We start from the raw sequence: 10,638 nt of genomic DNA on the forward strand, positions 1-10,638 counted from the left end.
AACAGTGGAAACAGTGTCAGACTTTATTTTGGGGGACTCCAAAATCACTGCAGATGGTGACTGCAGCCATGAAATTAAAAGATGCTTACTCCTCGGAAGGAAAGCTATGACCAACCTAGATAGCACATTCAAAAGCAGAGACATTACTTTGCCCACAAAGGTCCGTCTAGTCAAGGCTATGGTTTTTCCTGTGGTCATGTATGGATGTGAGAGTTGGGACTGTGAAGAAGGCTGAGCGCCAAAGAATTGATGCTTTTGAACGGTGGTGTTGGAGAAGACTCCTGAGAGTCCCTTGGACTGCAAGGAGATCCAACCAGTCCATTCTGAAGGAGATCAGCCCTGGGATTTCTTTGGAAGGCATGATGCTGAAGCTGAAACTCCAGTACTTTGGCCACCTCATGCGAAGAGCTGACTCATTGGAAAAGACTCTGATGCTTGGAGGGATTGGGGGCAGGAGGAGAAGGGGACGACAGAGGATGAGATGGCTGGATGGCATCACTGACTAGATGGACATGAGTCTGAGTGAACTCCGGGAGTTGGTGATGGACAGGGAGGCCTGGCGTGATGCGATTCATAGGGTAGCAAGGAGTCGGACACGACTGAGCGACTGAACTGAACTGAACTGAAAGGGATGTTACGGAGAAGGCAATGGCAACCCACTCCGGTACTCTTGCCTGGAAAATCCCATGGACGGAGGAGCCTGTTGGGCTGCAGTCCATGGGGTCGCGAAGAGTCAGACAGGACAGATCAACTTCCCTTTCACTTTTCACTGTCATGTATTGGAGAAGGAAATGGCAACCCACTACAGTGTTCTTGCCTGGAGAATCCCAGGGACGGCAGAACCTGGTGGGCTGCCGCCTATGGGGTCAGAGTAGGACACGACTCAAGCGACACAGCAGCAGCAGCAGCAAAGAGATGTTACAGTTTTGTTTTTTTTAAAAAACATTGTTGGAAACCAGAGTCGTTGGTTATTACAGTTATGATTCTCAGGGATGGTCTAGGGGCTAGGAATCTTCACTGCCAGTGCAACAAAGCACGAGGTCAAGGTTATTAGGTCAAGCTCTCGAGAGCCCTGTTGTCAAGGAAACGACTCAGCCCCGCCAGCTTCGGCAGACCCGTACAGGCCGCAACCGGCGGAGAAGAGGAGTGGTCCGAGGTCTTGTCACTCAACTCAGGCTCGGAAGCCCCGCCCCCACGCCCGGCGCGCCCGGAAGGCCTGCCCCCTCGCCGAGGTTTAGCGAGATAGGCCGCGATTGGAGGTTCAGGCGTTGACGAAGCTTTCCGCTTTGGGTGGCCTTTCCGCTCGGGCGGCTGTCGAGGGGGGCTCGGGGAACATTTAGCGGGGCTTCACGGTCCCTGAGCCCTCGGAAGTGCGATGAGGTCGGTTAGCTACGTACAGCGCGTAGCCCTAGAGTTCAGCGGGAGCCTATTCCCACACGCCATCTGCCTCGGAGACGTTGACAACGACACGGTCGGTGCATGCGCACTGGAGACGCAGGCGTCTGCGCACGCGGGGCGGGGCCAGGGGCGGGGGAGGCGGCCGGCGCCTGCGTGCTGCGTGGGAGCGGATGGCGTGCCCTGCAGGCTGGGCGGTGCGGTTCGCGCGCGTGCGCACGGGCGCTAGGGGAAATGGACTGAGAGGGGCCGTGTGGGCAGGTCAGGTGCAAGGTGTCCTGGCTGCGTTGCTCCGGAACCCTGGTCCGGTGTCCTTATAGGGGCTCGCGTAACGTGTCTGCTGCGTGGTTCAATGACTTATGTCCAGGAGGAACCAATAAACTGCATGGCCCGCTTCCCTTTCAGAGCCTCGGAAAATAAACACGGAGTGCGCGTGCGGCTCCGCAGGAGCACCTGCCTCCCGACCCGGCCTGGCCCGGCCCACCGGACGGCTTTGGGCGCCTGGCCGGGGCGTCTTCGCCTGGCCGGCCATCCTTGGCTTGAGTTACAAGCTCAGTGTCCATCTCCCTTTCCTCTCCTTCCTTCTCCCGTCGTTAAAGTGTGTTAATACCAGTAGAACAGGCCCGAACCGAGTCTGGTGCTCGGTGAAGGCTCAGGGAAGCCTCAGCGTTGTCGTTAGTGTTGGATTGTGGTCCGAGGATTCTGCGAAATTCTGGGGAATTCAAAAGTGGACAGAACACTCCCACTGCGCGATAGTCACAATAATAGAGAAATGTCATAAGCCCATTGATTAAAATGTGCCAAGCGTTCTAGGGTGGGGGCATCGAAGGGGGCCATGGCTGTTGAGGGTGCCGGACGCTTTTCCCCCATAATCTCTATTTCACAGTCTAAATGCAAAGCACATTGTTGCCTTCTGGCTACCTGCGTCTCATCCTCACCTCCCTGTTCTATGCTCTCTTTTCCCTGGGAATACACTCAGTTCAGTTCAGTTCAGTCGCTCAGTCGTGTCCGACTCTTTGCGACCCCATGAATCGCAGCACGCCAGGCCTCCCTGTCCATCACCAACTCCCGGAGTTCACTCAGACTCACGTCCATCGAGTCAGTGATGCCATCCAGCCATCTCATCCTCTGTCGTCCCCTTTTCCTCCTGCCCCCAATCCCTCTCAGCATCAGAGTCTTTTCCAGTGAATCAACTCTTCGCATGAGGTGGCCAAAGTACTGGAGTTTCAGCTTTAGCATCATTCCTTCTAAAGAACACCCAGGGCTGATGTCCTTTAGAATGGACTGGTTGGATCTCCTTGCAGTCCAAGGGACTCTCAGGAGTCTTCTCCAACACCACAGTTCAAAAGCATCGATTCTTTGGCGTTCAGCCTTCTTCACAGTCCAACTCTCACATCCATACATGACCACAGGAAAAACCATAGCCTTGACTAGACGGACCTTTGTTGGCAAAGTAATGTCTCTGCTTTTGAATGTGCTATCTAGGTTGGTCATAACTTTTCTTCCGAGGAGTAAGCGTCTTTTAATTTCATGGCTGCGATCACCATCTGCAGTGATTTTGGAGCCCAGAAAAATAAAGTCTGACACTGTTTCCACTGTTTCCCCATCTATTTCCCATGGAGTGATGGGACCGGATGCCATGATCTTCGTTTTCTGAATGTTGAGCTTTAAGCCAACTTTTTCAGTCTCCTCTTTCACTTTCATCAAGAGGCTTTTTAGTTCCTCTTCACTTTCTGCCATAGGGCTAAAACATCCCACCACTCACCCCCACCCCATCCCGCCCCGTCCCTAGCCTCTTTTGCCCTGTGATGGGAAAGGTATTTTGAGGCCTCTTTGCTCTACCTCCTCTAGGGAGGAAAAAGTTATTCTCGTAAATTTGTATTATGTTTTCTGGGCTTTCACGTTTCTTCATATACTAAGCAGTATAATTTTATGAGAAAATCAAGGGAGGCATTTTAGAGCAGTAAATTACCGAAGTGACTCTAGAGATAGTCATTTTCCATTTTATCCGATCGTCTTCTTTGTTTAAAAGGGAAGATTATATGCCTTTTCTCATAGCTTCAGTGTCACTTTTTTTTTTTGAAATTAAATTGTACTTTTCTAACTGCATTGCACACTCAGTTCTGCAACATTAGGTATATTATACTACCCTTAAAAAAAAGTTGTAAGCTCCAGAATGACAGGAATTTTTAATCTTTTTTTCCACTGCTGTATTCCCTTCCAACACCTATAGTGCCTGGTGCATAATTAACATTCAATAAATGTTTGTTGACTAAATGAGAGTTGTTAGGAAAGGCAGATGTTATTATGTATCTCAAGGCAATTTGAGGGGCTTTGCCTGTTATCAGTAAATGTAACTAAAAGAAGGGCAAGTAGGTGAGGTAGTTGGCTAGCGATGGGATGTGGTCCATTCAGCCTGCATGAGTGTACATAGACATTTTGTAACTGGTGCTCCAGGCCAATCTTAGGAGATTCCAGGCTAGAAAAAAGACTTTTATTTCATCCTGATAAACCATTCACCTAAAGTTTTTTACAAGTGATTTATTTCCTGCTAAGAGGGAGAAGCCAGGGATAGAATACACACCCACTCAGAGAGAACTCACTTCCTTTCTGTTAGCATTTCTGAGTGAAGCTGTGCTTTGCAGCTTGGTTCTGTAGTGTCACCGAGTGACCTCCTGAGGCCAGGGCCAGGATGGACTGCAGAGGAGCACCCATGCTGGGGAGCAGGTGGAGTACCCTGGAAGGGTCCCCTTCCAGGACGCCTGCTGTGGCCTGGGTTCTGCCCTCTGAGCGGCACCTGCTTGCTCACCACACTTAACCACACTGCTCTATGAGTCTCATCCCTGCATCTGTGCCCTTGCTGACTGAGGTCCTTCTCAGCAGTTGTTAAACTGCAAGTCTGTGGCATCTGTCTTTGGATCCCCTCCAAAGATTTTTCCCTGAAAAAAAAAAAAAAACTAAAGGGCTGACTGGGCATTCTCTTTGATTCTGATTTTTCTTTGTTTCTTAAAAAAAAAAAAAAAAATTATAATTTGTCTATTAATGGAATTACCTGGCAGTCCACTGGTTAAAACTCGGCGTTTCCACTGCAAGGGGCACAGGTTTGATTTTCTAGTCCAGAAACTAAAAGATTGCTCATGCTTCACCTCATGGTGAAAAAAAAAAATCTCTTGAGAAAATAGTATTCATATGAGGACAGGAGGGGTGTTAGATGTCCCCCTAAGGGGGAATCTTGAAAGGACATCTGGAAATAGGTTTGTGGAGCCAGTTGGTTTTCATGGTTATCCCCTTGAAAGGGCAGCCAGCCTTTGGGGAACCTCTGGGAAAGGAGGGTCCAGGTGTAAATGGTGAAGAGGCTCCAGACCCTCCTGGGAGCTTGGCCACCACTTGAGGGCACTAGAGGCCCAGAACTCAGATGCTGCCCCTCAGGCACCTCCAGTGGGGGTGCAGGCACCACTGCCCTCAAGTGGTGGCTAAGCTTCCGGGAGCGTCTGGAGCCTCTTCACCATTTACACCTGGGCCCGCTCCGAGGCACCAACATCAAAAGATCTTGTTGCTAGAGGAGGGAGTGCCCCAGAGCCACCACTGTTTTTATTTGGCCTCTGATTAAGTATGAACTCTGAAGGTAAATTCCCCAAGTGTGTTAGTCACTCAGTCATGTCCGACTCTTTGCGACCCCATGGACTGTAGCCCACCAGGCTCCTCTGTCCATGGGATTCTCCAGGCAAGAGCACTGGAGTAGGTTGCCGTTCTCTTCTTCAGGGGATCTTCCTGAACCCAGATCTCCTGCAGGGCAGGCAGATTCTTTACCATCTGAACCACCAGGGAAGCCCTAAATTCCCCCAAAGTTGCATATGTGGGGTTGTTTTCAAAACTTGTCCCATGCATCAGGGTGAATTAGAAGAGCCAAAGGCAGGCAGGTAGGGCGTTGAGCTGTTCAGATGTCAGGCTCTTCTGAGATGGATCGCAGATTCTGTATTGCCCCTTGTCTGAGCTGCCCTGCTCTCAAAGCCCACACACCGCTGCGTGGAAATAAACTGGGAAACCATGGCTGTGTTGGTCTCAAAAATATCTGTGATAAAGTCACTGAAGATACAGATTGAGGTTTTGTGGTTTCTGCAGGGTGGGCCGAGTCTAGAAGGCCTTGCATGGCTCAGCAGGACCCCAGCCTAACTCTCTCTTCTCTCTCCATTTGAAGTTAAATGAACTGGTGGTGGGGGACACCAGCGGAAAGCTGTCAGTGTATAAGAATGATGATAGCCGGCCGTGGCTCACCTGCTCCTGCCAGGGAATGGTCAGTATTCAACCCTGGGTCCCTCCTGTCCGGGCACTGTCGAAGCTGGGGGCCCCCACCGAGCTCCCCAGCTTGTGCTCGGCCACCAGCTCCTGGTTCAGGGCTCATTTGAGTCAGGGAGGGAAGCCCCCAGGCAGAGCTCTCCCAGCTGTAACTCACGGATGCACAGTACACAGCTGGGCTGGTTTTCGTTTTATGTGATGGAATGACTCCTCTAGTGCTCCTGGATCTGCATAGGTTGTCTGTTGGTATGAAGTACAGTAGAAAACGGGGGTGGTCATTTGATTAGGTCTAGAAACGGTAGTCTGGCTCCCTTGATACATGTAGTTTTTGTTTTGTTTAAGCCCAAGTTGTCGTCACTGCTTTAGGTCCACACACCACTGTCTGGTACACGGGACCCAGAGCACGGTAACAGGATTAGCACAGCCTCTTGACACGGGCCGTGTGCACGCGCTTTCAGCCAATGACGGAGTTGCAAGGAGGTCAGGGAGCACTGGGGTCCCTAGGCGCGGCCCCCGAGCCCCTCTCTATTCTCTTGCAGCTCACTTGCGTTGGGGTTGGAGACGTATGTAATAAAGGAAAGGTAAGAAGCCCAGGGGCCCGCGGGCTTCTCTCGGCCCACCCCCGATTCCCGTGCTCTGACCACCAGCCCCCTCCTCTGCCTCGTCTCGCCCAGAACCTGGTGGTGGCTGTGAGTGCAGAGGGCTGGTTTCACTTGTGTGACCTGACGCCTGCCAAGTCCCTGGATGGTTCCGGGCACCACGAGACCCTTGGTGGGGAGGAGCAGCGCCCAGTCTTCAAGCAGCACATCCCTGCCAACACCAAGGTCATGCTGATCAGCGACATCGGTGGGCATGGCTGTGTTTGCAGGCAGCTGGGGAGTAGGAGTTGGGGCAGCAGAGCAGGGGTCAAGGGAGCTGGGGGGTCGTCAGTATTCGTCTGGGCGGTTGTTATGCGTTTAACGCCGAGTTACTGCGCTCCTGTCATAAACCAGGCATCGTCCTGGGTACTGGGGTTGCAGTAGTGAATAAAACAGACAAAGATCATGGCCCTCTTGGACGTTTACAAGGTAGCGACAAAAAATAAGCAATAGAAATGGGGTAAGAAAATGAAATAGTACACTCGAAGGTATAGAGGAGATACATTAAGAAAGGGGCTGGAGGGTGTTGAGGAAGAGATGGCTGTTCTGAGAGGAGTTGTCAGGGAAGTCCCTGCTGGGAGGGGTCATCTGAGCAACAAGTCAGGGTTGAGAGGAGTGAGCCCTCAAGGTCAAGGTCAAGGGTGCGGGGCGGGTACTTGGGCCAGAGGCCGTCTGGAGGGTGTTGGTAGGGATATGGGTGCATCAAGGCACTGGAGTCGTGTACCCAGGGAAGAGATGACAGGCCCCGCAAGGCAGCTGCCTGGTTCTGGATGTGAGGGAGGGTAGAGAGCAGGTCCCAGGCTCCAGGGGTTGGGTGGCGGCTCAGCAGGTGGGCCCGAGTTTGAACCTGATAAAAAGTGCTGGTGCTGGAGGGGTGGGGAGAGCGTGCTGGCAGGACTCAGCTGACCAAGGCAGACTTGGCTCCAAACCCGTCTTATTTTCCGGGTGTGCAGATGGTGATGGCCGTTGTGAGCTGGTGGTGGGCTACACAGACCGAGTTGTCCGGGCTTTCCGCTGGGAAGACCTGGGTGAAGGTGCCGAGCACCCGATGGGGCAGCTGGTGTTGCTCAAGAAGTGGATGCTGGAGGGTCAGGTGGGCAGCTGAGGCCGGGACCGCAGACCAGGGGTGGGGAGGGGCTCCATCCTCCAGGGGACTTGGGGCTGAGGCGCAGGCGGGAAGAAGGGAAAATCGCCCGGTGACTGAGACCCAGAGGAGTTCACTTCCAGTGAGAGTCTTAGGGGAGACTGCGGGTAACAGGCAGACAGGAAAGGCCGCTGTGCTGAGTCAAGGGTGTGGTGTGTCGTGGTGGGTGGTCCCCGTGGACTCTGCCGTTCCCCTGCTGCTGTCCTTGAAGGCTAAGGACGTGTCCCAGGGCTCCTACCCTCCTGTCCCGGCCTCTGCAGGCTCCCCCTTCTCTCCCCAGCCCCCTGTAAGCCCCCATCCTCTGGTGCAGGTGGACAGTCTCTCGGTGACTCCAGGGCCCCTGGGTGTTCCTGAACTCATGGTGTCTCAGCCAGGCTGTGCTTATGCGATTCTGCTGTGTACCTGGAACAAGGACCCTGGGGCGACCCCCACCTCTGAGGGACCCATGGAGGGCACTCGGTAAGGGGTGTGTGGGTCTGTGGACAGTGGTGTGCCTGGCACTGAGGTGGGCTCCCAGGGCTGAGGACGGGTCTGCAGTTGGCAGAGCTGTGTTGGCCGATTCCCCGCGCCGGCACCAGAGCCCCATTAAGGAAGATTGTTCTGGGGCCAGGGAGTCCCTGCCGTGAGTTGTGGCAACTGAGGAGGTTCCGGGGTTCCAGCCTGGCAGCTCCGCGCTCCCTCCCCCTCTCTTGACCTTCCCCCTGGGCCAGGTGGGCTGGGCTGTCAAGTCTCCAAGCTGGTCCACACCCTGGAATCTCGTACAGAGATGAGCACAAGGGGTTGGGAGAACCAGGTTCTCTTGGGCTCCCACTTAGTGCCACCCCTACCCCCTTCCCCACAGGGAGACCCCGGCCTCCCGGGACGTCGTGTTGCACCAGACCTCTGGCCGCATCCACAACAAGAACGTCTCCACTCACCTCATCGGCAACATCAAGCGAGGTGGGGGCGGCGGGGGTGGGGTGGGGCGTCGGATGCAGGGGTGAGTGGGGAGGAGGGGAGGTGCAGGGCCTCCCTCCATCTCTAGCCGTCCCTCCCCACCCTCAGTGCCAGCTCTGATCTCACCTTTCCTTCTTCTGGTCCTTCCTCCCTGCCTGCCCCCACCCCAAACCCCTCCCCGCCTAGGCCACAGCCCCGACAGCAGTGCCTCTGGCCTCTTTGCTCTCTGCACCCTGGATGGTGAGTCCCCCAGGTCAGCCGTGGGCTGTGCAGGGTGGGTGGTCATGTGCCCGGATATCTGCGCAGAGATGGGGTCTCCAGCCCGGCCTGCCTCTCCTCGCAGGGACCCTGAAGCTCATGGAGGAGGCAGACAGGCTGCTGTGGTCGGTGCAGGTGGACCACCAGCTCTTCGCCCTTGAGAAACTGGACGTCACGGTGAGCGGGACCTGGGGGAGGGGGGCGGCCTCCTTCAGTGGGGCCACTCTCCCTCCACAGCCAAGTCTTTCCTCCTCTTAGGGCTCCCTGGAGAGGTCTGACCCCCTGAAGTGAGCAGCACCCCCGCAGGAGGCCTCTCTCAGAGGCTCCCAGCAACCCCTACATCCGCTGTGTGGCCTTTTTCAGGGCAACGGGCATGAGGAGGTGGTCGCCTGTGCCTGGGACGGCCAGACGTACATCATCGACCACAACCGCACCGTCGTCCGCTTCCAGGTGGACGAGAACATCCGCGCCTTCTGTGCAGGTGGGACCCTGCCCCGTGCCCAGCACACCTGTCCCCTTGCTCCAGTGACCTGGGGAGAGGGGTCGTCACCCGAGAGAAGCTGCCTGTGTTCCCCGGGGCTGCCACTGAGACAGGAACTCGGCAAACACCCACTAGGACGCCGTCCTGCCAGGGTTTCTCTCCGTGTCAGGAATGGACCAGATATCTTAGTGTTTTCCTTGCTTTACTGAGTTCCCAACAGAGGAGAAACAGAAAGGGGCCTTCAGTGCTCTGCTCGGTGTCTGTGGGCGGCTGGAAACTGCTGACACAAACACCCATGGGGCCTGAGCCTCCCAACTTTGTCTCCCCATCCCCGACTCCCCAGGCCTGTATGCCTGCAAAGACAGCCGCAACAGCCCCTGCCTCGTGTACGTCACGTTCAACCAGAAGATCTACGTGTACTGGCAGGTGCAGTTGGAGCGGATGGAGTCCACCAACCTGCTCAAAGTGCTGGAGGCCCAGCCGGAGTTCCGGGAGCTGCTGGGAGAGCTGGGCGTGGGTGAGCCCCGGGATTGGCAGGGCTGCTGGGAGAGCTGGGTGTGGGGGAGCCCCAGGGCCCGTGGCTGCAGGCACCCAGTGGCACAGGTCCCAGCAGACCCACCAGCCTCCGTCTCGCCCTCAGATCCTGATGAGCTGCCCGCCACCCGCGCCCTGCTTCACCAAACCCTCTACCATCCAAACCAGCCTCCACAGTGCGCCCCCGCGGGCCCCCAGGACCCCACCTAGCTGGACCGGCTTCCTGGCAGAACAAGGAGCCTTCTGAACCGCCCCGCCGCCCCCACCCCCACAGCTGTCTGGCATCTGGAAGACAGGGAGTGCACATTACTGGGGAAGGATGGCGGCACCCTTGCGTGCTGGGGACTGTAGACCCCTTGGTCGTCTTGGTGAAGGAAGAGACAAGCTGCCCCTCTGCCCATTTCCTTGTGTACCTCACCCGTCCCGTCAGCAGGCACTGCCCCTCCCCAGAGCCCCCTACTCCTGTTGTTTGTGAGGAGTGGCTACACACACAGGGCCCCCTACTTGTGGGGCCCCAACTTGAAAGGAAACCAGGCTTTGGGGCCAGAAGAGTGAAGGCAGTGAGGGCCCAGCCCCCCACAAGTTCCGTCTCCTGCAGCTCCAGGCGACTGACTTTACATTCCCGTAACATTCCTGTTACAGGAATGGCGAACCACAGATCTTCTTCCACCATGGTGGGGTTACACCCTCATTAAGCCATCATAGGTTGAAAATATCGTTAAGTGGAAAATGCATTTCCCACACCCCACCTGCTAAACATCACAGCTTAGCCTTCTCTGTGTTAACTGTGCTCCAAGCACTTACATCAGCCTGCAGTTGGACACAATCACCTAACACAAGCCTCTTTTATAATAAAGTGTCATTTACAAAAGTGTTGGAATAAAGTGGGTATCTCCTGTGATTTACTAAATACTGGACTGAAACACAGTGGTGACTGTGGGTACAGAATGGCTCTA

At 55.1% G+C, this 10,638-nt stretch overlaps 1 protein-coding gene across 1 annotated transcript; it reads left to right on the plus strand.

Annotated features, from left to right (window-relative positions):
- The first annotated feature begins 948 nt into the window (after positions 1-948).
- On the plus strand, positions 949-10,566 carry ITFG2 (integrin alpha FG-GAP repeat containing 2). Its single transcript, XM_006069029.4, has 12 exons — positions 949-1,471; positions 5,594-5,689; positions 6,231-6,272; positions 6,366-6,537; positions 7,283-7,422; positions 7,784-7,932; positions 8,315-8,412; positions 8,596-8,649; positions 8,753-8,844; positions 9,031-9,148; positions 9,492-9,665; positions 9,789-10,566. Exons 1-12 carry the CDS (start codon positions 1,376-1,378, stop codon positions 9,890-9,892), a joined length of 1,335 nt encoding a protein of 444 aa, XP_006069091.2. The 5' UTR covers positions 949-1,375; the 3' UTR covers positions 9,893-10,566.
- Positions 10,567-10,638: the final 72 nt, after the last annotated feature.

The sequence above is a fragment of the Bubalus bubalis genome, chromosome 4 (assembly GCF_019923935.1).
Source record: "Bubalus bubalis isolate 160015118507 breed Murrah chromosome 4, NDDB_SH_1, whole genome shotgun sequence".
Lineage (NCBI taxonomy): Eukaryota > Metazoa > Chordata > Mammalia > Artiodactyla > Bovidae > Bubalus > Bubalus bubalis.

What these genes read in the sequence shown, in the direction of transcription:
- ITFG2 (XM_006069029.4), top strand. Translation starts at nt 1,376, where the DNA reads ATGAGGTCGGTTAGCTACGTACAGCGCGTAGCCCTAGAGTTCAGCGGG. An exon ending in GAGACGTTGACAACGACACG is followed by an intron (nt 1,472 to 5,593) that starts GTCGGTGCATGC and finishes CTCCATTTGAAG; the next exon opens with TTAAATGAACTGGTGGTGGG. An exon ending in AGTGGATGCTGGAGGGTCAG is followed by an intron (nt 7,423 to 7,783) that starts GTGGGCAGCTGA and finishes CCTCTGGTGCAG; the next exon opens with GTGGACAGTCTCTCGGTGAC.